This window comes from Photinus pyralis, unplaced genomic scaffold, assembly GCF_008802855.1.
Source record: "Photinus pyralis isolate 1611_PpyrPB1 unplaced genomic scaffold, Ppyr1.3 Ppyr1.4_LG2, whole genome shotgun sequence".
NCBI classification, from domain to species: domain Eukaryota; kingdom Metazoa; phylum Arthropoda; class Insecta; order Coleoptera; family Lampyridae; genus Photinus; species Photinus pyralis.
The window spans coordinates 31136786-31163640 of record NW_022170403.1 but is presented as its reverse complement, the minus strand read 5'-3'; the positions used below and the strand labels follow the sequence as shown (position 1 = coordinate 31163640).

Sequence of the window (26855 nt, the reverse complement as noted above, 5' to 3'; positions counted from 1 at the left end):
TATTAAGTAATAAATCTACGATCTTCCCATTCATAAAAATATTGGCGAGATCGTAGATTTATTTATTAATAAATTTATCCCAAACGAGAGACGAATCTTCTCATCAAAATACCTATCGTATGGTAATTGTAGGTACAGAAACGCTTAATATTTCATTTCTTGATTTTAGCATTTTTTTCGGGAAGATTAGAGGGCCACTATCACGGGAGTCCTTAGGTCTGAACATTTTTAGAGAGAATGTAACACCAGGGGGTCTGAGCCATCCCCTCTAACGTACGAAAATGTTACAATAGGTGTAAGAAAATGAACACTGAATTTTCATTTCCTGGGGAGGTATTCCAGACACCCCCCGTTCTGCATTCTCCCCCAAAATATTTAATAGTTTTAGCACTTAAACAAGAACGCAGCACCGGGAGTTACAAAAGTGCACAAAAATCTTAACGATTAATGTACAAAAGAAACATTGAATTTGTTTCTAGGGAGGGAGGCGGAGGGGGGTTTTCCTTACGCTCGGACCTCACGGGAATATGGGAAAGTTGGTTCCACATTTCAAGATTTAGGGCAACTTTCGTTTGTTTGTTTGGGTCGTATTTTGGTTCCATGAAATTGCTTTGTTTACGTTTCGGACATTTGCCCACGTATGATGGATGTATGTATACCAATAAAGGGGGAGCAGAGAAGTTATTTTCGCCATTTCTGTGTGAAAACGTTTTGCAATAGCAACAGTTTTTAGATCTTGGGAAGTAAATTTGCCATCGCTTTAGAATTCCGGGAATAACTAGTAAACAGAAAGCAGGACGCATTTGATTGGACCATTTTTTGAAACGGGCGAATCGTAGCGAGTCTTGCAGCTGTGACGTCATGACACTATCTTCATCACGTGACCAACTATGTCGTTGCTGCCGTTCCAAGCGTGTTGTATTTTTTCGGTTTGCTGCTAATTTACGAAGTGCGATATTAAAATAAACTTAAAAAAAGTCAATCCAAAGACGGGAACAATTCTGGCACATAGTTCGTTTCGGTTCATCATACGTAAATCGGCGTTTAAACGTAATATTAAACTACAAAAAGTTATGGCGTCCCTTCTCCTTTTCGTACAAATTTAAATCGGCGTTTGCGTGTAGGATCTCGGGACGCGACCACGTAAATTTTGAATTTGTTGTTAAATTCAACGCTTAAAGTAACAAAAACCGGCGGGGAAGTGTTCACAAATCGGTCTTTTCGATGTCATGTTAAATGTTATCGGAAGAACAAGAAGATGGCGTCCTATTTTAAATTCGTTTGTTTGCGTTTAAAACTTAACGTTTTGTGCATCTTTTTCGTGTTTGAATCAAGACGACTAAGATTTCATTGATATGTTGATGTGGGGTAAGTTTGTAGACCTTTAAAAGTTTCGTGGTGACGGTTCACCAGACGAAGTGCTTCATTAGCGCTACCTAAAGACGGGTGTCTGATAGCACTGTCGAGGTGTACACATCACTGTGAGTTGACATACGGACCTCGACAGTGCTAACACACAGCAACTCGCGAGAAAAACCTTGCTAGAGTATTCAGATGTCTATGTGCAGTGGAACCATTAATATACCTTATATCCTCTTTTATTTGGTGGCCAAAAGCTTGTCAGAATCAGACCAAAACTGGCAGTTCGATTGCCATAAAAAATTAAGAACTTCATTTTATGTTTTATTACTAAACAAGCATTTTAAAATACAAAAAACATTTCATCAATCAGTCATATCATTTGATTTAGACAATCTTAAATGAATTTTCTCAATGTGCATTTTTAAAAATTGCTGTTCTATAAAACTTTTGTCACAAAGTTCGCAGACGTACGGTCCCTTATGGTTAAACAGATGAACTTTCAAATTAAAATGTTTAGTAAATCCTTTACCGCAGTATTTACAATGATAAGGTCGAAATCCTGTATGGATCATTTCGTGACAAGTCACTTCGCCCGACGATCTAAACGCTTTACTGCAATAACTACATTGGTATGGCCTAATACCTGTATGAGTGCGTAAGTGCCTCTTCAGAGAGCATTGCATTCTAAATGTTCTCGGACAAAATGTACACTTATAGTTTCGTTCATCGTTATGTATTCGCATGTGATAAGTTAAAGCGCTTAAATAGTTAAACGTTTTTCCACATATTGTGCATAGTAAATTACGCCCTTTGCTGTGAATTGCTGCCATATGTAGTTTTAAAACGTTTGCGTCAAAGTAACACTTTTGACATATTTCACATTTACTTCGTCCACTGTGCTGTTTATGCATGTGCTTGTGAAGTTTTGATTTCGATTCTGTAATTATCCCACATACTTCACACATGAATGTGTCACTTTTTGAAAGATGCATATTTTTGTAATGACGTTTTAAATATCGACTACAAGAAAAACTTTTGTTGCAATCTTTACACACTGCATCATTACGACATCTCCGGTGTGCAGTCTCCAACTTCAAACTAGTGTTTGGCACAAAATCTGCTGTAATTTCTCTACCCAGATTTTTCAAAAATCCTTCATAATTAGGTATGTGCGCGTCCTCGTCTTCGACAATGAAGACATCGTTCAAATTGTATACCCCACGCTTTGAAATGAGTTCAACCTGAGCCGAAGGAGCCCCTTGGAAAGATTCTAGTATAGTTTCACTCTTTCCAAAGTATTTGTGTAACTTTCCTTGGGAAGCTTCAAACTGCAGCTTGAAGTTGTAACAGATTTTCAGTAGACTCGAACAAACCGCACAAATCGATGAGGGATACTCTTCGTCCAAAATGACCTGAAAAATGAATACAAATAATTTCCTTTCATGGAAATTTGGGCCAAGCAACGGACCTTAAGGCTCAAGGTGTGCTGTAAGGCTTCCTGTATTGTCATATTTTCAAAAGTTTCGTTCAATTTTCTCATTTCTTTGCTTTCAGTTAAACATACTCGACATACGCGCTTTATGTTAGTTAAGTTATCAATAGATATTTGGGTTTCCATTATTTTAACAAGTTTTGTTGGCACATAACCACACATTCCAACTTTTTAGTTCAAGTGTTTTATTTAGTTTAAACAGACGAACTACGATATTAGACATGAACTACTATACTAAAATAGTAATTGTCATAAAGTCCAACTTTTTCGCTTTTCATTCTTTTCTTGTGCAGTGCTAATTTTAAAAAGTTTAAATACTGGGATAGAGCGACCGTTACATTAAGATTTGGCCCCTCCTGAAGTTCATGCTGGATTCTGTATCGGTTGGATCGAGAATTCGAAGAGGCTGAAGCTTTGGAATTTTATAGATCTGATTCGAAGCAACCGCAAAAAGGGATAAAATAGAAAGATTTTGAAGAATCAGAAGATAGACGAAACCGAAACCTACGTAGTACAGGAATTTAGTGAATCTGAATAACTTTAACCATTGAATTTATGCAAAATTTATAGCACGCCTTGTGTTATGAGATTTTCTGTGGTTGGGATTGTGAGATTTTTTAAGAAACGGGGTTTTTGTCAAATGCAACTTCTAAAAATTAGGTTAATTGGAAATTTGACATCTGATTTTGACGTCTTGATAACTTTTTATTTTTAAACATTAGATAAATACAAAATAAAATGTCAAATACAATTATAGTTACTAACGATAATTTAACAAAAATATGTAGAATATGCTTAATGGAGTACGAAGATATGCATTCAATTTTTAGTGAGATACAAAACGTTGAAAGTTTAGAGGAGGAATCGACCTTTTTATATGAGATTCTAATGAATATTTCTTCAATAAGGGTAGATATTTACCTTTCGCTGTAATTTTCATTACCTCAAGTAGGTTTTAGCAAACGACGGTTTACCTACAACAATTTGTACAAATTGTATGGAGCTGGCTCACACCTCATTTAAATTCCAACAGCAGTGTAATCGATCGCAAGAAATTTTGGAGAAATATATTTTACACGCCAAGGCTGGCGGGGAACAAAGCGAAGCCGTTAAGGATGAAGAGGTGTTAAATTTCCTTGATGCGAATGTGTCCTCCTCAACTCGTGCATTAGTGTCAGATAAATGTGAAATGGAAAACGTTACTAGCGATGCGGTCTTTCCATATGTAGAATGTGATAAACTCGGCAGTGCAGAGGAAACGGAAACGAAAGTATTAGATGCGGTTAAAGTTGCCGCAACTGAAGACAACAAGCGCTTACGTCAAAGACTAGCTCTCAAAAGAATACAAGCGGATACCAATGTTAAAGAAGAACCGGCCGCATATGTAATGAAAGTCAATGAAAACGGATTGAAAGTATGTTGTAGTACGAGCCGATGTTGTAGTTTAGTTTATTTTTTAGTTGTATGAATGCAGTTTTTGTAGAAAAACATACAAACATTCAAACAGTTTAAAGGTGCACTTACGTAGTCACACATTGGAACGTCCGTATGTATGTAATCAGTGCGGTAAAGGATTCAAGCAGTATGGTGCACTTACTTATCATTTTCGTAGTCATACTGGGGAGCAACCGTATGTTTGTAAAATTTGTGGTAAACGGTATCGACAGTCTGGAACATTAACAGCTCATATGCGAATACATACAGGACAACGCCCATTTTTGTGCTCTGTTTGTGGACGAGGTTTTAGGTATCTATTTCACTAGATTTATACCTTAATTACAATGTAACATTTAGGCAAGCTCCCGACTTAGGATATCACATGCGCACACATACAAAAGAACGGCCATACATGTGCAACGTGTGCGGGAAAACTATGAGGATGCAATGTCATTTAGTGCAACATCTCAGAATTCACACGGGCGAACGGCCTTTTAAATGCATGTATGTTGGAACTACGTGTGGACTAACTTACTATTTTATGCTCGTAGGGAGTGTAGCAAGGCGTTTCCATCGTCAACCAGACTGAAGAGACATGCCATTATTCATACTGGCTTGAAACCGTACATATGTGAAGTTTGTAAAAAGGCTTTCAATCGTCTCAGTAGTCTAAGGGTGCATGCAAAGATTCACACCGATGAGCGTCCACATGTCTGTTCATTTTGTGGAAAAGGCTTTATTCAAGCACACGCTCTTAAAACTCATATGAATTTACACTATGACGAAGAAATACCTAAAGTACAGTAAATTTTCATGTAACAATAGATGGCCAGTTTATTCGCCTTTCATTGAAAATGCCGTGCAATTTATGCCATTTGAAGTATTTGAACAAAGTTTGAGAATAGTTATTTATTTATTGTATCAATACTTACTGTAGATATTAACGGTAGATTATTAGTTAATAAACTTCTACACACTTTTTTTGTCTAATAAAATGAGTTTCACACGCTTAAGGTTTCTGCAATGTGATTGAAAGCACAAACAGAAAGGATTTGCCGCAATTTGTAGATGCAGATTTTGCAGGCTGCAGCTGAAACATGTTCTAAACCAAATAATGGGGTCACAAAAATCTCTCGGGATATGAAGTAGATAAACCTAAACTACAATTGTTCTGGTAAGAATCGATCTTGAGTGAATCATTTTTCACGACATCAAACAGATAAATAATGAAACAAGTAGACACTGTTTTAGTTTATTGTTATAAAATGATATTACATTGCCATACAAAAGCTAATTATGAGGTAAATAGTATATTTACTTAATTCGGGAATATTTATAGCTTTGTCAATGAATAATACAAAATTATTCTAATGATACATTTAACAGGTAACCTGAGATTTCGTTATTTTTACCACAGTAATTTTATAAATGGTTCAACCAAAAATAAAATGCGTTGAAATACTGATACCTAATACGTAGTTTTTTATTTTACAGTGACACTACTGAAATTCTTACAAATGAATATAGTTGCACAATTATCGTGTAAATAAAAATCTATTTTATTTACATCAAAAGCTGGAACGTTCCAGTTCTACAATAAAACTCAACAAAATAAATATAAAATACAAAAATAGGGAAAGTTCTTTGGAATAAGAAAAATTAATCGTCATTAGCACCTGTACAACAAGAGCTTCTTCCATCAGATTGTTTCTTGCTCAAGTCAACGGTATCACTGTAAGTGCAGTCTGTTCTGTCCGCTCTACTTTCAGCCCTTAACCAATGCTGAACGGCCAATTTAAAAGCTTCTTGTACATTACTAGCATTTTTCGCTGACGTCTCTATACAACTTGCGATACTATTCTCATTACACCAGGTCTCTAATTCTAATTGCGAAACTTCGCGTTCTTCCACCGAAACATCAGACTACAATCATAAAATGACTCTGCCCGTTACAGTACGGCTCAAGTTACCTTATTTCCGACCACAATAAATGGGAATGACGCGTTTTCCTTAATATCGGCGTAATATAAAAATTCATTTTTCCACATGTTCATATTACGAAAACTAGATTTATCGTCGATGGCGTAAGTTAATATACATATATCGCTTCCTCTATAAAACGGTGTTCGTAGAGTCTTAAACCTTTCCTGCCCTGCAGTGTCCCATATCTTAAACAAGCTTCGTTTTAAAATGAAACATTTCGCACTTATCCATACCTGAAGAGTATAACTTTCATTGTCTATGTCTATATCTTTGTTTAAAAATTCGACGCCAATTGTATGAAAGGAGTGCTCGTCGAAATGGTTAGAGACAAAGCGATTCATTAAACAACTTTTTCCCACACCGCCATCGCCGAGTATAACAACCTTTAAAAGGGTGTTTTTATTCGCAGGTCTCATATTTACTCTTCCAGACATTATTCTACTTAAGTACTTACATTACAGATCTTTAAAGAAAGTAAACCATATACAGTAATTAAAATAAATTAATTGGATGAGTCACCTTTATTTATAAATCGTCAGATGGTTAATTTTTTTAAATGCATCGGTGCAAAGTTTATATCATTAATTTTTCACTAGAGCGATTTCTGTTTAATGTAAATTTCGTAATTAGATTTATGGAGAAATGAATTTAATTAAAATAACAAAAAAATTGGGTTATATAGAAATGTCAAAATCAGCTGTTTTGGAAGTGAAAAATCACATGCAGAGCCATCTAGCCGTGCGTCTAACTTAATAAACCTTTAAACATTTTGCGCCGCTTTCAACTTATAACAGAGCTTTTAATTATTGTAATGCCTTTCTGACTACTATCATTGAATAAGTAATCATCTAAGTCAATGCTACTATACAGCTTTTAGGTTTGTCTTCGAAGGGGTCGAAAGTGACCCATCTTCACCTAAGCCTTTGACCTGGTTTTTCTATGCACACTAGAGAATGAAGAAAATTTGGGGAGAACTTGAGAATTTAAAACGAACTTGAAGGGAATTTGAGAGAAAGTTATAGAAACTTAAAGAGGAACTTGGGATATAAACTTGAGAGAAACGTAAGAAAGGGGAATGTAAGGGAAGGGAAAAGGACTTGAGGGTATAAGTTGAAAATCACTTGGAGACCTTGGGAATTTTAATGAAGAGAAAGACGGACGGGATAAGTAATTTGAGGACAATTTCTGAAGGATTTGATTTTGATGGGCAATCGAATGATGTATATAAGGAGGAATTTAAATAGAACAATGAATTTTAAAGGAATTTTAGAAACTTGATGGAACCCTGGCATAGATTTAGCAACAATTTGAGCGGCGCTTAAGAACTTGAAAGCGCGGCTTAAAAAATATAAAGGAAAAGAATTTGAAAGAAATTTGGGAGGTTTAATTACGAGTTTCGCGCACTTTTTCGATTTTCAAACCGAAAGCCGCGAGTCCGCAGTAGCAAGTTGAATAAGAGGCCCAGAGATGGCGTTTTAACGATTTTTTAATTTTCCATTGTTTTTTAAGAACCGTAACGATTGTGAATTGACCATTTTTTTTATATACGTTTTTTGAACCTTTGTATGAAAGCATGTAGAAGTTTTTATGTTTTTAAGGTTATTTTAATTGTTAACAACTAATAGGACGGGCGTGCAAGAAAAGAATGTTTGTGAACTAGGGTTGTTGCTTTTGCGGGTTTAAATTTTACCTGGAGAGTGTGTGTGACGGTGTCAATAAACTCCTCAATGTAAGGTGCGCCTTCTTTTTAAATCTTATGTATTTGTGAAAGTGAAAATTCCTGTGTGAAGTAACTAAGGAGACATTGTCTATTTTATATTTCTTCATCCAAGGATGTATGCGAAAGGTTTCAGGATGTAAAAGGGAACGGTGAGTTTATTAATTAATAAGTCCAAGGCAAAAATGCTCGCTTATTGGAATTCGTTTGGTAAATTTTTACTGAAATGTAAGTGGAAGGTGGGTATTTAGATATACTCTCAAGGTAAACATATGTGTACAGTCATCTCAGCGTAAGTGAATACATGATTAACCCTTTCCGTTTAAAATATCGCAGTGTGACAGGTACTTGACTGTACAGTACATGTTTGAAGGTCGCACTTTGGTCTGTCACGTGACACAAGTCAACTGCTGCCAGCTACTTGGGGTCATTCGTACACCCCGTACGAAGAAGTGAGACGGATTTTAAAGGTAGTAATAATGTTTCGCCGCAAACTCGACGTTGCCAAATTAGTGTAAACAATGGGGAAGTAGCGCGCTCGTTTAATTTACCTGAAGCGTATTATCGGGTCGTCCGTTTATTTTTAAATCGTGCGCGAACGGGGTGCGGTTATCTCATCCGAAACAGGTTGCGATATTTTTTCGAATTCCTCCGTAACGCTGTAGCATATGTGGACGAAGTGAACTAAAAGTGACAACATTGACTGAGTGGCCCATGTGAATTTTAGTCGACTTTTGTCGTTCAACTGTCAGGTTGACGTGTGCGGAACAGGTAGTAGTCTAGGCAATCAAGGGAGCGGACAAAAGCAAATCGGTCGGTTTAAATTAAATCTAGGTACACCTGGAATTGCATACTATGCGAGCTAAGGATATCGAAGTTAGTGAACGCCTTTTTTCTAGTGTAAGTAGTGATTGTGCAATTTTTCCGCCGTAGGATATTGTTAATCGATAGATGTTTTTCTACGCGTGTGCCTTTGGGATGTTGTTTATAAATTGTAATTTGGTGCCATTGTACTCGACTTGCCAAGTGACCTTGGGATCGAGCACGTGACCGAGGGCCTTGACCTTCTCCTACCAATATGGGTAAGCGCATCCTGAAAACATTTTTTCGTATAATTTAATACGGTTGTACATTTAGGCCTAATGTTTAGCGGAAATTCGAAGATACGAGCGTGCTAATGCGAAAATATCCGCCCCCCAACGTCTCGTTTTACTCCTAAACTGTTATGTTTACGGATAATGAATGATCCTCGTTCGACCTTCTCGAGGCCGGTAGTTGTATCTGCGTCTGTCCTGCCTGTCCCGCTCGCTTCCTCTATCTATAGTTGTAAGGTTTTTGTTACGTTAGCCGCAAAAATGAATTCATCCGATAAAGAAAAATTATCTCTTTGAGAAAGATAGTGACTCTTATTAAAGTGCAGTTAATTGACGCTATTTCTAAGTAAAACCAATATTCAATCCCCGGTTGATAGTAGATGAAAACCGTTTTTTTCAAAGTTAAAAAAAATGTCTATTTTGTTTTTAAAGATACATATTTTACTTTTTGTTAAAACACACAAGGAAAGTTTACTTATCTTATACACGGTGTCCATTTTTCGAGTGCCACTATAGTGATCTCACTTATCTTAAGAGATAGAAAGTTGGTTAAATGGGAGCAAAGTTGCAAATTTTCGTACTGAATAAGAATCTGAAAAGAAATTTGAAATATCTTCAATAGTTTTGAAGATATCGCAAAAAAACGAAAATTTCTGATTTTTGTTTTTAATTTTTTTATGATAAACTAATCGTAGTAAACAGTTCTAATTAACACATTATTCGGACACTTTTTAATGGGGATTTGAAATATGGCATTCTGTTTTTAATAACTTTCAAGATGACGGACAAACACGTCGCAACTTTAGTTATTCTTATGGGCGCCATATTGCATTTTGACATTTTGGGATTACGTCTTTTTTTCTCTTTGCAACGATATATCACACAAGGTGCCCATGGTGGTTCAGTAACATATTTTTCCTAAAAATACAATTTTTAGTTGTTTGAGAAGAGTGCTTTGGAAAAACAAAACGTTCTTTTGTTGTAAACAAAAGTTTGACAGTTTGATCCATCTGTCTGGTTGCAGCGTTGTCAGAGAAGTAGAAATTTCGATTTTCATCTGAACAGAATTGAACCTTCGTTTTGCACGAAAATTATAATTCAAATTAGAACAAAAACCATCACAACATGTGTTCAAATTGCCCACCTCCTAATTCGGAGCACAGTGCCACTCTCTTCCTAAGATTTGCTATGGCTCTTGACACATCCTTTCTTCTATTCTTGTGCCTGAGAGTGCTCACAATTCTATGACGAAGTTCATCAAGGTCGGCTGGCAATGTTTTGTAAATTCAACTGGGCTGCAACTTCTTTTGAGGAGACAGATGGATTGTTTTATTGCCCCTAATTAACAATTATTAAATGATGAATAGATCAGTAGTTGTAATCATGTAAAATTTTTACTGCTTGCAAAATTGCCTACTCATATTCATTGGGTCTATCACCATATTGCTGTCTACATCTTTTAAAAGAACCATATTCGCCCAAGTTTTTATGCAGCAAAGAAAAATACCTCAAACTAGGTTGTTGCCCCTCTGGATAACGCTGCAAGTATGTTGCAGCAGTCATGTGGGCATTTCGATGAGAAGTGTAGTAAATTTGCATCATATCTCTTTGATCTGCACTTGAAAAAGGCATTTTCGCAATACAACTAGCATAAATCTAAATGACAATACATGAAATAAGTCAACCTTTTGTTCACAACAAAAGAACATTTTGTTTTTCCAAAGCACTCTTCCCAAAAAATTAAAAATTGTATTTTAGGAAAAATGTGATACTGAACCACCATGTGTGATATATCGCCGTAAAGAGAAAAAAATACGTAATTTCAAAATCTCAAAATTAATAATGGCGCCCATAAGAAGAACTAAAGTTACCACGTGTTTCTCTGTCATCTTAAAAGTTATTTAAAACGAGATGTCACATTCGAAATCTCCATTGAAAAGTGTTCGAATAATGTGTTAATTAGAAATGGGTACTACGATTAGTTTATCATAAAAAAATTAAAAACAAAAATCAGACATTTTCGTTTTTTTGCGATAACTTCAAAACTATTGAACATATTTCAAATTTCTCTTCATATTCTTATTCAGCACGAAAATTGGCAAATTTGCCCCCATTGTTGATATTATTTTTTTTTCCAGTCTATTCCCTTTCAAAGCCCGAGTTTTGACCCAAAAAGAGCACATGATAACGGGCGATCAAAAATGAGATGCTGTCGAGTCGCCTTTGGAAGTTCAAGTTAAATACGATTTCCCGTGTAAACAAAAGTTCCAAAGGTAACTCGACAGCAACTCATTTTTGATCGCACAGTACCTATCTATATGACTTTTGGTGCTACTAACAATTAGAAAGATACTTTATAAAGGTGTCGAAAATGGAACCCCCTTGTGTGAAATGCGAGGTGAAATGTAAAGCGGTAATGATTGTTTTCAATTGGGGCAGTAATTAAAGGGGCGATTTTCATATTTTTTGTTTAGTTTTGATGCTAGGGATTTTTATAAAAAACAAAAAAGTTTTTCAAGCACTTCAAAAAAGTTTCTATGAGTTTTTCCCGAAAAATGTATTGGTTTTTGCTCGGTTTTTTGTTATTTCACGTTGAAACTTAATTTTGGCGTTTGACGATTAAGAACCACTTTCACTAGCGAATTGATAATTACTTAGTCAATCCGGTCTTATTTCCAATGATCCTTTGGAAACGGATAGGAACCACCTCCAGCTTAAAAGCAATTTCCGGTATAGCGTAAACCGAGGAGCAAACTTGTTACATTTTGCAATACTATCGAGATGCGATTTGTTTATTTTGTAATTTTCTGATCGGCGAAGTTGAGGGAAGAGCCATTGCAACGTTCAACAAAAATCTTCGTAATAATATCCGAACTCGTACAAGTAAAAATGATCGTGTTAGTCACACATTGATTGAATTGCTTCCTGTTGGTGCCCTTTAGTTTGTCCAAAAACTTTCACTACTTATGTATACCATCGGGTACTGTGTCATCAATAAACTGTGGTTCCATCGACGTCGTTTAGATCAGAAATCGAACAAAACGAAGAAACTGAACAATTTCATACATGAGACCAATTTCCGTTCTAAATCACCTTTACCTGAACCGAAACCTATTATGATTCAACTTTACTCCATTCCACTGAGGTTATTACGTTCAGTAGACGACATATTTTGCAATACAGTCACCAATCCCCCTAGCGCTAATCGCCACTTTTATAGCTTGACCAGTTTATTTTTTTTTGTTTAATTTGTTAAATAATCAAACTTCTTTTGTGATTTCCAAACTGTGCGTTTCATCGCTACAAGTAAGCAGAACAGCTCAAAAGTGAGTAATTCTTTGACAAATTTCCTTTTTCTCTAAAATGACCTTAAACGTGTCAATTACTTCCGCCATCTTCTACCACGGTTTTCATTGTTGACCTCATTGTTGACCCAATACTGGTTTGATTTTAACGAGAATTTTTGCATCTAGTATAAAATATGCATTTCGAAAATGACTATTTGCTGCTTCTTATTAACCTACTATTAGCAATTACGTCATCGTTTTGCACGTGTGAAATTATTGTATCGCTCGTAATGGAATTAATATTTTCTATGAAAGCGAACTTCGTCCATCTGTCTAAGAGGGTAAAATCTCAACACTGAGACCTGGCAGAAAATTGCTGCTCTTTTTATGTAATCGATTGTAACACGTAAAGTATGAAATACGTTTGTAAGAAATCGCTCGGGCACGTTCTAATTGTTGTGGTGATGTACGTCAAAGTGTCAGAAAAATACGGTTCACCGACTCTCACTTGTTTTAAAGACAGTATTGTAGCGAATATCAAGGCGCCATCAAGTCGATAAAGGATTACTCACCTGCGATAGGGAATGAAAGCGGATGTGACGCCTACTTTCCATAAAATCATTCGAGAATTCTCTGAAAGGTATTTCTTTTGCTATATAAGCAAATTCAATTGTGTTTAATTTCAGTTCCAACATCGGTGCCGAAGTGATAAATAGTGAAATTCGCGATCGTGTTCTAAATTTGAGTGATAAATAATAATTAATGTAACATACTCGTAAATAAATTACGTAATTAAATTTACGTTATAGTATACCTACTTCTTCAATGTCAGTAGCGCGGAGTAGAAGCAGACAATTTTGATAATGACAGACGAACAGACAGAGAGTGGAAAATAAGCCATTGAATGAAATGCGATTGTATTGAAATTTAAAAATGAGACACATACGGCCGGTTGCAGGAAAGCGAATTATAATTAAAATCCTACATTATTTGCCAAATCTGAGTTTAAACAAGAATTTTGACAAATGAAAGCGAATTTTATTCATTGGTACATGTCAGTTATACTCAAATAGAATATCCGCATACACGGTGTCCATTCTTCGAGTGCCACTATGGGGATCTCGCTTACCTTAAGAGATAGAAGGTTGATTAAATGGGGGCAAAGTTGCGAATTTCCCTGCTGAATAACCATCTGAAAAGAAATTTAAAATATCATCAATAGTTCTGAAAATATCGCAAAAAAACGAAACTTTCTGATTTTCGTTTTGAATTTTTTCATGATAAACCTGTCGTACTAGACATTTCTAATTAACACATTATTCGAACACTTTTCAATGGAGATTTCGAATGTGACATCTCGTTTTAAATAACTTTTAAGATGACAGAGAAACACGTGGTAACTTTAGTTCTTCTTATGGGCGCCATTATTAATTTTGAGATTTTAAGATTACGTCTTTTTTTCTCTTTACGGCGATATATCACACATGGTGGTTTAGTATCACATTTTTCCTAAAATACAATTTTTAATTTTTTGGGAAGAGTGCTTTGAAAAAACAAAATGTTCTTTTATTGTGAACAAAAGTTTGACAGTTTGATGCATATGTCCGGTTGCAGAGTTGGCATCAGGGAACTAGATGTGTTGAGAAAATTCGATTTTCATATGAACAAAATTGAACCTTCGTTTTGCAAGAAAATTATAATTCAAATTAGAACAAAATACATAAGAATAAATAATCTTTTAGCAATAAAACTAGCACAAACGTAAATGACACTGCTTGAAATAAGTCAACATTTTGTTCACAACAAAAGAACGTTTTGTTTTTGCATAGCACTCTTCGCATAAAATGAAAATTGTATTTTTAGAAAAAATGTGATACTGAACCACCATGTTGTGATATACCGTTGTAAAGAGAAAAAAAGACCTAATCTGAAAATGTCCAAATCCAAAACGGCGCCCATAAAAAAAACTGAAGTTGCCACGTGTTTCTCCGTTATTTTGAAAGTTATTAAAACGGGATGCCATATTCGAAATCTCCATTAAAAAGTGTCTCAATAATGTGTTAAATTAGAAATGTCTAGTACAATTAGTTTACCATGAAAAAGTTAAAAATGAAAATCAGACATTTTCGATTTTTTGCCATATTTTCAAAACTATTGAAGATATTATAAATTTCTTTTTAGACTATTATTCAGCACGAAAATTCGCAACTTTGCCCTAATTTAACCAAGTTTCTATCTCTTAAGATAAGCGAGATCCCCATAGTATGGCACTCGAAAAATGGACACCGTGTATATCCACCGGATCTCCTTGGATATCCACGGACATCCTGGTATAAGTGCGGACATCTACTACCTCGTCTACTACTGTGAACAACGATGGATATCTTCTCGGATTTCCCACTCGTTTGAACATTAACCATTTTACTTGATGCCAAAGACATTACCGATAATCGTATCCATTTGATAGTCATGCAGCATTGTCCGTCTGTATATACGTGAGTGGGTTGCGCCTAGGCTGATGGTTTCAATCAAAAACTGTTGTGCATACTTTAATATGTTTACTTGAGTTTGTTATCAGGAGGCAATAAAACTATTAAGTTGAAACTGAGTATTTTTAGATTGCTGTACATTATTAAACAATGTACTTATCTCTTGCAAATAATGTTTTCGTTTTTTATCAATTCAGGAAAATTTTCTTTTATTCTTTTGCGTAAATAGTGGTTATAAATGGTATATTTTCTGTTTCAGTGGATGCGGATAGGTGAGACCATGCCTAAACGAGAACAGTGGACCGGCGAGGTAAGCTGATCCAGGCTGCCATGGCCGCAAACATGAGGTCTCCTAATGTATCTGTCACACCGATTAAGATCGAACCGTACTCTTCTGCTTCCGTATCAAATGGGGTTCTGCCGGCGCACGCTCATATCAACACCGACTTACCTCACGCCCACAACGGTATACTATCCAATGCATCTGGTGCGATCAACAATGGAGATACCTTGGATAGCAGTTCAGATGCGGAAGTCGCGCAGATTGATTTCAATGCGACTTCCGTTAATTTACGGCAGAAAAAGGAACCAGATGAGAACGATATACCGAGACCAATGTCTTGGGAAGGAGAACTCTCAGAAGGAGAAAGAGACATGTGCATTGACGAAGACAGAGGATCTTCTCAGGTACATTTTTACGCGTCCAAATCACTTTCTTATCGAAACATTTTTCAGTTTCCTGAGAATCTTTCAGTCGCGCAATCGAAACAGAATCTGCCCATTTCGGAACAAAAAGGAAGTCCCGTGTTAGTGTTAAAACAGCAAACTGTAGGGAACTACTCGCTTCACAGCACGCCGAACAACTCCCCTCTACTTAATCAGCGGCATCCCGGTAGTGTTTCCGTATTAAGTCACAAGGACATTATGCAAAAAGCTCTTAATATACCTCCGACACCGAGTCCCGATTCGGCGATACACTCTGCGTATAGTGTGTTTAGTTCTCCAAGTCAAAGTCCTTTAACGCAAAGACATTTAACGCCAAATTTAAGTCGAAATAACAGTGACGCTTCTCATTCTAGTTGTTGTAGTTATTCTAGTGTTTCAGTTTCGGTTTCACCAACGCAACAATTCTCGCCTAATCACAGCCCCATACAGGTAAATTACACGACCAATACAGTGATTACAGCCAAGCCAGCATTAACATCAACTTTCTTATTATTAGAGTTACTAAGTCGGTTAAGTATGAAATTTTTTTTTTTCGTGATTACAAAGTCACATTAGAAAAACAATCGATCATCGAGTTATCTAGATATTTAACAAAAGAACATTCCGTAGTGAAGTTAGCAATAACCAGTCATGCATATTTTTTGTGAATTTAGCAATGCGTATAAATGGACAAAATCCTATTTAGGGATGTTTGGACATCAATTATTGTAGTAAATATTGGGGTGAACATTAAACTTACACACCTTAACGCCATATTGGTTATTGCTAACTTCATTTGATTGCATATTTTGAAAGTAAACGAAATTTTGAATAAAAAAATGTACAGGGTGTACCTTTTAAAAGTATGTTAGCTTGTTGAATATGCGATTTTGTAGCTCTAATAATAAGAAAGTTAGGGAGTGTCGGTTTTACTTGTACACACTTTGTTATACTGCAATGTTTCCTCGTAGGGCCGCCATATACACAGCGGTGTTCACAACAGTCCATTACATCATAACGTTTTGTATCGTAATCTTCAAGATGACTGTAACATTCAGTACGTACCTGATCACGAAGCTCTTGAAGAAACTGAAGATAAGACTGGCTTAGTTCACACATCTTTACCCGCACAACCCGGTATCTCTCGACAGCAGCTCATCAATAGGTTTGTGTGGTGCGCGTGGCGAATTGTTTTTCACAGCTGAGTTGTAGTCCGTGTCCAATTTGTGGTGATAAAATATCCGGATTTCACTACGGTATTTTTAGTTGCGAATCTTGTAAGGGATTTTTTAAACGCACCGTACAAAATCGAAAAAACTATGTTTGCTTGAGGGGCGCTGCGTGTCCTGTTACTGTAGCGACGAGGAAAAAGTGTCCCGCTTGCCGTTTTGATAAATGCTTGCAATGTGGAATGAAACTCGAAGGTACATACTTTATAATGTAAAGGTTTAGGCTGATTTTTATGTAACATCTAATATTTAAAAAAATTCAATTCTATTATTATACTGGGAATATTTCTATGCTGGTTATAACGATAATAAACAAGGCGTAATAGATGAGTAAAAAACTAGTGGTGGCAGAGAGGGTCACACAGATATTAATAGGTTTGGTATCAAATTAAGACTCGTTTAATTCTCCAATATTCAGTTGTAATGAAAATTTTTCACAAAATCTTTGAAAACCATTGTATAGAGTGGTTCAAATTTGTGACTCACCGTTGTGATCTTCCTTATGGTGAGAAATACAGTTTAGGTTAAATGGGGGAAAATGTGTGATTAAAAAAACGCATTTGACATTTTTGAAAATAACTGAAAAGCTGAATCTAAAATTTGGTTTTTTAGCTGAAACGGTCGGAAATGGACAGTTACCGTCTATAGGCACTTTTTTTCAGAGAAAATGAATCTATTTTCAGAATATCCATAGCACACTAGGTATACACAGTGTCCATTTTTCGAGTGGCACTATGGGGATCTCACTTATCTTAAGAGATAGAAACTTGGTTAAATGGGGGCCATTTTGAATTTTCACAATTTGAGATTACGTATTTTTTTCTCTTTATAACGATATATCACACATGGTGGTTCAGTAACACATTTTTCCTAAAAATACAATTTTTAATTTTTTGAGAAGAGTGCTTTGGAAAAACAAAACGTTCTTTTGTTGTGAACAAAAGGTTGACTTATTTCATGTATTGTCATTTAGGTTTATGCTAGTTGTATTGCGAAAATGCCTTTTTCAAGTGCAGATCAAAGAGATATGATGCAAATTTACTACACTTCTCATCGAAATTGCCACATATGGCTGCTGCAACATACTTGCAGTGCAGCGTTATCCAGAGCGGCAACAACCTAGTTTGAGGTATTTTTCGTTGCTGCATAAAAACTTGGGCGAATATGGTTCTTTTAAAAGATGTAGACAGCAATATATGGTGATAGACCCAATGAATATGAGTAGGCAATTTTGCAAGCGGTAAAAATTTAAATAATTACAACTACTGATCCATTCATCATTTAATAATTGTTAATTAGGTGCAATAAAACAATCCATCTTGTCTCCTCAAAAGAAGTTGCAGCCCAGCTGAATTTACAAAACATTGCCAGCCGACCTTGATGAACTTCGTCATAATTGTGAGCACTCTCGGGCACAAGAATAGAAGAAAGGATGTGTCAAGAGCCATAGCCAATCTTGGGAAGAGAGTGGCACTGTGCTCAGAATTAGGAGGTGGGCAATTTGAACACATGTTGTGATATTTTCTAATTTTAATTATAAGTTTTTTGCAAAACAAAGGTTAAATTCTGTTCAGGTGAAAATCTAATTTCTACTTCTCTGACAACTCTGCAACCAGACAGACGGATTAAACTGTCAAACTTTTGTTTACAACAAAAGAACGTTTTGTTTTTCCAAAGCACTCTTCTGAAAAAATTAAAAATTGTATTTTTAGGAAAAAAATGTGTGATATATCGTTGTAAAGAAAAAAAAAGACGTTATCCCAAAATGTCAAAATTCAATATGGCGCCCATAAGAAAAACTAAAGTTGCCACGTGTTTCTCCGTCATCTTGAAAGTTATTAAAAACAGAATGCCATATTTGAAATCTCCATTAAAAAGTGTCCGAATAATGTGTTAATTAGAAATGCCTACTACGATTAGTTAATCTAAAAAAAATTAAAAACGAAAATCAGAACTATTGAAGATATTTCAAATTTCTTTTCAGATTCTTATTCAGCACGGAAATTTGCTCCCATTTAACCAACTTTCTATCTCTTAAGAAAAGTGAGATCTCCATAGTGGCACTCGAAAAATGGACACCTTGTATGGCTACATGCTACTATTTTCTTATTTCTTGTGGGCCTGATACTGAATTTTTACGAAATGAGAAATGAATGCATCACCATGATAACCATATTGATGCGGCAAGATCTAGTTACTCACGGATGTTTTGTTGAAAAGTGAATGTAAAACATTTTTCGTGTAAATTTATGTAAAAGTATAGAGTGTGACGCATAATAATTTTTCCTTTTTGCCCTCTTATTTCATTCTGTAAAAATCCAGTATGGCGTCCATAAGAAATAAGAAAGTAGTAACCTGTCACATTTACATCTAACATGCTATGGAAATTCTGATAGATTCAAATTCTCTGAAAAAAGTGCCCGTAGATGGTGCGAACGGGAACCGTCCATTTCCACCTCTTTAAGCTAAGGAAAATGAAAACGAACTTTGACATTTTCAGTTTTTCGGTTATGTCTTGGTTATTTTCAAAAATTTGAAATGCGTTTTTTAGGTACAAAAAATCTCTCCCATTACGGAGATCCCAATGGTGAGCCACGAATTTGAAACACTAAATTCGATTCTTTTGGGTTGACTTTCAAGTGTAAGAAAACCTGAAAAAAATTCTAATTTTGTTTTTCTAAAATATGACATACGCCATCTATTATTTTTGTCTAACATTAAATTCAACTGACATAAACATCACATCATCAGTTCTCTACATTGCACGTTGTAGTGCTCTTCCTCCACTCCATTTGAGCTTGTATCTCCGTCTTCATTGCTACGTATCCTCCTTTTCTTTGTTTCATAAGTCTATCATCTATATCCAGTTCCTTCCACCACATCTCTTTTTTTGTCCTTAATTAATGTCCATGCTTCGCAACCATATAGCATTATGGCCCAAACCGAGCACTTTGCTAATGTCTTCTTCAATTCTATATCCAGCTTGCTCACATCGTGCCCACCTTTTTGTCTGCTTGTTTTGCCATTTCAGTGTTTCAGCTCTACAACCTGGGTTGCTTGTATCGGTTCACCTGCTCCAGCTTCTCTCCTCTTACCTAAATTCATCTACCCACACTCATTACTATAGTTATTTAGTGTTTATCTTCAAGCTATTCTCTCAAGTTGTTGCAACATTTCTTCCACAGAGGATAATGTCATCAAAGTGAATAGACGCTATTCTTTCTCTAACACTAGTTCTCTTATTTTCATCGCAGCATTCTTCTGTCATTTTCTTAACATTGGAATGGGTTGCAGAAAGCAAACGGCGCCACTTAACTCTTCTGCCAATAGCAAATCAATTAACTTATACAAATGAGGGGCAAACAAGGGAGAGTACAATATTACTGATATGATGACATGACTGCGTTGATTTTTTCAACAAGACGGCGCATCATACCACACAGCGCACGAATCAACCTGTGTTTTGGCCTCGACAATCTTGTGATATCACACCTATTTTTTTTGTAAGGATATGCGAAGTCGCGAGTCTACGCCCATAAACCACAGACGTTGGACCACAAATAGTTTTTTAATTTTTATAATTTTACTACCCCTTGACCATGCAGAAATTCGCCACTGACCACCAATTTAAAGTACATAGATTGGATACCCTAAAATCCTTCTTTAACAATTGAAGGTATATTCAGTGACTTCAGACAAAATGTTCACCCTGTATAGTGATTGAACAAAATTAAAAGAAAAAACCCGAGTTTTGGGACTTTTGTGCTCCTTGGCCATTCAGCAATCAGTTGTTACATCTGAATCAGCCTTTGCGTTAATCTTGAATGTACAAATTTTTGTATTTTGTAATGTATTATTTGCAGCTATTAGGGAAGATAGAACAAGAGGAGGTCGATCTACATATCAGTGTTCTTACTCGTTGCCTCCATCCTTAACTAATCATCCTGAATTAAGAGCTAGCTCCACGGATTTACGTCACGGCTATGATACGCCTCAACAAGTATTAAGGGTTAAATTAGAGCCTACGGATTGTGGGATGTATATGAAAAGATCAAACACCGGAAACTCTCGACTAAGTGTCCCGCCATTATTGCAAGTGAGTACTACACGGAATGACCGAAGTGTCCACTTGACTGGAGGAGGGATCCTAATTTGAGGTAATTTTGTTTTAGGAAATAATGGACGTGGAACATCTTTGGCACTACAGCGAATTAGAATTAAATAAATTAACGGACGGTACGTTAGGCAAAGCCGGTTCGAGTAGCGCGGTTCATAATTTGTCTTCTCACCCGTTACTTGCCGGCACTGCTCTTGCGGGCTCGACTGATAGTAACCCGGATTTCGTAGCGAACCTGTGCAATATAGCCGATCATCGATTGTACAAAATTGTGAAGTGGTGTAAAAGTTTACCTCTTTTTAAGAATATTTCGGTAGGTACCTTGCCTTTGTCATTTGATAAACTGAGTAAACTTTCGTTTAGATCGACGATCAAATATGCTTGCTGATAAATTCGTGGTGCGAACTGTTATTGTTTTCGTGTTGTTTTCGTTCTGTCTCGACCCCTGGCGAAATAAGGATATCGTTAGGTAAAAGTATTAGCTTGGAACAAGCAAAGGAAATGGGTTTGGGGGCATGTATAGAAAGGATGTTAAATTTTACCGATCATTTAAGACGACTTAGGGTTGATAAGTATGAATATGTTGCCATGAAAGTTATTGTGCTACTTACGTCAGGTAAAACTGTTTAATTATTAGATGAGATCATATTGCATATTTTTACCAATTAGATACGTCTGAATTGCGAGAGGCGGAAAAAGTTAGAGCGTCGCAAGAAAAGGCTCTCCAAGCGTTACAACATTACACATTGGCTCACTATCCAGATTCGCCAGCGAAATTCGGAGAATTGTTACTAAGGATACCAGAGCTACAGCGAACTTGTCAGGTATGTTTTAAGGTTGGTTAGTATTTTTCATTTTTCATGTTATAATATACCATTATGCTGTAGTATGAAATGTGACTGTAGGCAATGCAGCATCAGATTAATTGGCAATATACAAGTGTAGTCAAAAGTCAAAAATAAAAAGGGCATTAAGGAGCATTTTGTGTAGTCAATGTTTAAACAGGATTTGACAATGATTGACTAGCAGAAACTATATTAGAAACAAGCATTATAGAAAACACCCTGTAAATGAACTCTTTAAATATTAGATAGAAAACATTCTCAGCTGTCTTTGACTAAATTCAAAATAAATGATATGATGCCTGACATCATAATTTAAGGGGTTTAACAATAGGCAAAGACTTACAAATGCGATGTTCGAATTTTCTTTGAAACTATAACTTGTTTGTTGGTTTTAGATATTATGTATATTAAAAAAGACGTAGAACTTCATGTAGAAGGGTCTTCCATTAAAAAAATGTAATTTTTTAGTCCCATACCTTACAATCGCACCCTGTATAATTAAAAATATTTTGGAGAAATGTGAGCTTTTTTCAGTTTTATCAAGTCTATTAATACCTTGCATTCAAAATTGACTACATCCAGTTGTAGACGTTTGTAACTGAACTTAGGCTATAGATAAGACAAAATCAAGATCTTATGACGGAAGAAACTCAATACGAGGATACATTATTCTAGGTCTGTAGGTTTTTGGGAGATAGTTTTGTATCAAAAACTGAGACATTTTGTAATTGCATTATTTTTTAATTTTCGTTTTTTATTTCCTGTGATTCCGATTGCGATATCTATTATAGATCAGATTTATTTCTTTGTAACTTTTGCAGATATTTTCCTTGTATTTATTTGGCAAAGAAAACTTACCATGTCTAAATGTTGATTTTTATTTTTTTGCTAGATTTTATGCATAAGGTAAAGTAAAACAAAACCAGTGACAATTACTCAAACTGCATAAGTGAAGAGGTGACTGTAGGAGGAGTTTGAAGAATTTCCAGAACATTTTCGGATTTATATTAAATACAGGGTTAAAAAACATTGTTTTGTTTATTTAATGCTAGCTTTTTTTGATCTCCAACATGAATTTTTTAAACGATACTATATTTTTCTTGTATTTTTTGAATGTCGGATGGTTTTCCATATTTAACCATGTCACCTGGTATCTCCGTAACAGTGACAGATACAGTATAGGTTAAATGGTGGCAAAAATCATTAAATGGGGGCAAAAATCAGGAAAATATAAACAAAATTTAACATGTAACATTTTTAGTTTTTCGGTGGTATCTCGGTTAATTTCAAAGAAGAAGAAAAGGGCAAACTTTGCCCCCATTTAACCTATGCTGTATCTGTCACCATTACAGAGATCCCAATGAGGAGCCACGAATTTGGACCAGCCTGTATATGCTATGTATTTAGGTAAAAGATGTCTCCCTTTCAACCAAAATCGACTATTCAATGACCTATTTCCTTACAAGCTGTTCGGTCTGTTTCGTTTTCGTTGTGCCACCCTGTATATACACGGTGTCCATTTTTCGAGTGCCACTATGGGGATCTCACTTATCTTAAGAGATAGAAAGTTGGTTAAATGGGGGCAAAGTTGCCAATTTTCGTGCTGAATAAGAATATGAAGAGAAATTTGAAATATCTTCAATAGTTTTGAAGATATCGCAAAAAAACGAAAATGTCTGATTTTCGTTTTTAATTTTTTTATGATAAACTAATCGTAGTAGACATTTCTAATTAACACATTATGCGGACACTTTAATGCAGATTTCAAATATGGCAACCTGTTTTTAATAACTTTCAAGATGACGGAGAAACACGTGGCAACTTTAGTTTTTCTTATGTGCGCCATTTTGAATTTTTTTTTCTCTTTACAACGATATATCACACATGGTGGTCCAGTATCACATTTTTGTTAAAAATACAATTTTTAATTTTTTGAGAAGAGTGCTTTGGAAAAACAAAACGTTCTTTTGTTGTGAACAAAAGGTTGACTTATTTCATGTAGTGTCATTTAGGTTTATGCTAGTTGTATTGCGAAAATCCCTTTTTCACCAAAGAGATATGATGCAAATTTACTACACTTCTCATCGAAATGCCCACATATGGCTGCTGCAACATACTTGCAGCGTTATCCAGAGCGGCAACAACCTAGTTTGAGGTATTTTTCTTTGCTGCATAAAAACTTGGGCGAATATGGTTCTTTTAAAAGATGTAGACAGCAATATGGTGATAGACCCAATGAATATGAGTAGGCAATTTTGCAAGCAGTAAAAATTTTACATGATTACAACTACTGATCTATTCATCATTTAATAATTGTTAATTAGGTGCAATAAAACAATCCATCTGTCTCCTCAAAAGAAGTTGCAGCCCAGCTGAATTTAGAAAACATTGCCAGCCGACCTTGATGAACTTCGTCATAGAATTGTTAGCACTCTCAGGCACAAGAATAGAAGAAAGGATGTGTCAAGAGCCATAGCAAATCTTAGGAAGAGAGTGGCACTGTGCTCAGAATTAGGAGGTGGGCAATTTGAACACATGTTGTGATGTATTTTGTTCTAATTTGAATTATAATTTTCGTGCAAAACGAAGGTTCAATTCTGTTCAGATGAAAATCAAATTTCTACTTCTCTGACAACGCTGCAACCAGACAGATGGATCAAACTGTCAAACTTTTGTTTACAACAAAAGAACGTTTTGTTTTTCCAAAGCACTCTTCTCAAAAAACTAAAAATTGTATCTTAGGAAAAATGTGTTACTGAACCACTATGTTTGATGTATCGTTGTAAAGAGAAGAAAAGACGTAATCCCAAAATGGCAAAATTCAATATGGCGCCCATAAGAAAAACTAAAGTTGCCACGTGCTTCTCCGTCATCTTTAAAGTTATTAAAAACAGAATGCCATATTTGAAATCCCCATTAAAGTGTCCGAATAATGTGTTAATTAGAAATGTTTACTACGATTAGTTTATCATAAAAAAATTAAAAACAAAAATTCGTTTTTTTGCGATATCTTCTAAACTATTGAAGATATTTCAAATTTCTCTTCATATTCTTATTCAGCACGAAAATTTGCAACTTTGCCCCCATTTAACCAACTTTCTATCTCTTAAGATAAGTGAGATTCCCATAGTGGCACTCGAAAAATGGACACCGTGTATTGTTATTATTATAAAAATGAAAAACATTCATATACTATTGGTTTGCAACTCGAATTGTAAACTAATCTAGCATACAACCGTTTGGTGGCCATAACCATCTACATGAGTGGGGAACCACACGGATCAACATAAATGTGATTGATTTGAAATCAGTGTCCAACTGGTTGCGTAAATTTTGATATTTGGAACTATATTGTCTATTTGTAAAAATGAAGGGACCCTTATTTTAGGATCAACCCGCGTATAAAAAAATGCATGTTTGAAGAAACGGGCTGAAGTGTGTAACACATTTTGATTCTATATAATATCGTTCCATCATCTTTTGCCAACTGTGAACAAATCTAAATTAACAATGCAAGCACATCATTTGTAGTGTAAAGAAGCCTAGGAGTGTTTTTTCAGAGAGAATATCCTATGCTTGCCTCATTTAGTCATATGTAGCCACACTACAGGTGCTGGTGGTATGTTATAACATTTTGTAAATTTATTTTTAGAATTTTAATTTATTTTTATAATGTGAAAGGTCGGAAAGGAAATGTTGACGATTAAATCGAAGGACGATGAAGGGCCAAGTTTTAACCTGCTCCTGGAGCTGCTTCGAGGGGACCACTAGATGTGCCTTATTAGCTTTGGTGGCGGGTTCATACTTAACAGACAGTATTGCTTATTTCTTTAGCTTTAAGTGGAAACTTTACGTACTTAGTTATATGTGCTGGACACTCGATTTTTATCTATCGTTTGAAGACACTCGAAAACACCAACGTGAAATGATTTACGAATTGATAAAAGATCTTCAAATGATGGGCAATTATGTAATATTAAGATCGCAACGGATCAAAAATGTATATAAATATATATATTTTTAATTATTTTAATATTTTGATATTTTTATTCTATTTGAACTAAGCTTAAGCTTGTTCGTTGAGTTTTTAATAATATCTATCTAAATCTATTTAAAGTTGAGAATGCTCAAATATACTTGTATGTAATATGAGTGTAGAGCAGTGTTACGTGGTGTTAATAACCACTTCAAAAGACTTCATTCCAATAATGCAATGTAATATTTAACTTTGACTTTGAGTTTACTGACAATTGATTGAGGAAACATCTAAAGGCTCAAAACCCGTTTGTCAATTTATTTGTACGAGTGCAAAAGGGACATTTTTTATTTATTACACATTTCAGGTTGTGCCTATATCTGATTTTATATAATATGTAACCGTCACATTTTTAAAATGATAAGATTATGCGAAACTTATCATGGCACACAGGCAGAGTATAATTTACAATTTATGTACGCATTCTTACCAAGTTAAATTTCTTTCACAGCATCATTTCGAACATGTGTATTTTATATGACTCCACCTCCTTTAAGTGGTAACCTTGTAGATCTTTAACACATATGAATGTGCCAAGTTAGCCTTAAAGTGTAAATACTGCAACTGTCGGGCAGAAGTGATAAATTAAACAAAAACATTTTCCAATTTAATGTTTTAGTGTTGCTAGTTATACACCTACACGGTAACTTGTAGCTGTGAACAATACTATAACAGTTATTAGCAAATTAAATAGGCTTTCTTTTTCGATTCGAGCCTGTAATACACTAACACTAATGTGTGATTTATCAAACAAATCTAACGCCGAAGTTTGACTATTGCGGGCCGAAAATGTTTTTAATAGATAAAATTTTTGCCTTTGTAAGTTATACTTTGCAAACGTTAGAGATCGTGTTCAAATTGACAATTCTTACATAGACAATTTAATCGTTACAATTGTTATAAACTGTCAATAAAACATACACATTATAAGACTTAGGGAGGCCTTCCATGCCTGCATGCAATGCAGTATTAGCCGTAAAATTTTATACTTTGTCATTTTACGAGCTATTTATATGGATCATTTTTGTATGAAATATATAAATATATGCAAATTTTAGTTTT

The 26855-nt window shown here is 35.3% G+C and overlaps 4 protein-coding genes across 8 annotated transcripts; 2 read left to right on the top strand and 2 right to left on the bottom strand.

The window, feature by feature from the left end:
* Positions 1–1670: 1670 nt before the first annotated feature.
* LOC116164348 (gastrula zinc finger protein XlCGF28.1-like) lies at positions 1671–3090 on the bottom strand. Its single transcript, XM_031478512.1, has 2 exons — positions 2831–3090; positions 1671–2774 (listed from the first exon to the last, which is right to left on the bottom strand). The coding sequence occupies exons 1-2, from the start codon at positions 3014–3016 to the stop codon at positions 1725–1727; spliced, it is 1236 nt and encodes a 411-aa protein (XP_031334372.1). The 5' UTR covers positions 3017–3090; the 3' UTR covers positions 1671–1724.
* A 452-nt stretch (positions 3091–3542) lies between these two features.
* LOC116164347 (zinc finger protein 664-like) lies at positions 3543–5271 on the top strand. Its single transcript, XM_031478511.1, has 5 exons — positions 3543–3763; positions 3807–4268; positions 4315–4601; positions 4649–4795; positions 4843–5271. The coding sequence occupies exons 1-5, from the start codon at positions 3593–3595 to the stop codon at positions 5096–5098; spliced, it is 1323 nt and encodes a 440-aa protein (XP_031334371.1). The 5' UTR covers positions 3543–3592; the 3' UTR covers positions 5099–5271.
* A 541-nt stretch (positions 5272–5812) lies between these two features.
* On the bottom strand, positions 5813–6966 carry LOC116164851 (ras-related protein Rab-9A). Of its 3 annotated transcripts, none has more exons than XM_031479082.1 (4): positions 6729–6966; positions 6508–6657; positions 6262–6459; positions 5813–6214 (listed from the first exon to the last, which is right to left on the bottom strand). In XM_031479082.1, the coding sequence occupies exons 2-4, from the start codon at positions 6613–6615 to the stop codon at positions 5951–5953; spliced, it is 570 nt and encodes a 189-aa protein (XP_031334942.1). In that variant the 5' UTR covers positions 6616–6657; positions 6729–6966; the 3' UTR covers positions 5813–5950. The 3 variants fall into 3 exon arrangements, with proteins under 3 accessions (XP_031334942.1, XP_031334941.1, XP_031334943.1); XM_031479081.1 differs by having other exon boundaries at positions 6508–6737; positions 6794–6966; XM_031479083.1 differs by having other exon boundaries at positions 6794–6966.
* Positions 6967–7816: 850 nt separating this feature from the next.
* On the top strand, positions 7817–26838 carry LOC116162991 (nuclear hormone receptor FTZ-F1 beta). 3 transcript variants are annotated; one of them, XM_031476808.1, is made up of 10 exons: positions 7817–8143; positions 15121–15548; positions 15597–16016; positions 16538–16731; positions 16779–16990; positions 20659–20891; positions 20968–21225; positions 21276–21528; positions 21582–21736; positions 25439–26838. In XM_031476808.1, the coding sequence occupies exons 2-10, from the start codon at positions 15192–15194 to the stop codon at positions 25526–25528; spliced, it is 2172 nt and encodes a 723-aa protein (XP_031332668.1). In that variant the 5' UTR covers positions 7817–8143; positions 15121–15191; the 3' UTR covers positions 25529–26838. The 3 variants fall into 3 exon arrangements, with proteins under 3 accessions (XP_031332668.1, XP_031332669.1, XP_031332667.1); XM_031476809.1 differs by lacking the exon at positions 7817–8143 and adding an exon at positions 8322–8891; XM_031476807.1 differs by lacking the exon at positions 7817–8143 and adding an exon at positions 8323–9073.
* Positions 26839–26855: the final 17 nt, after the last annotated feature.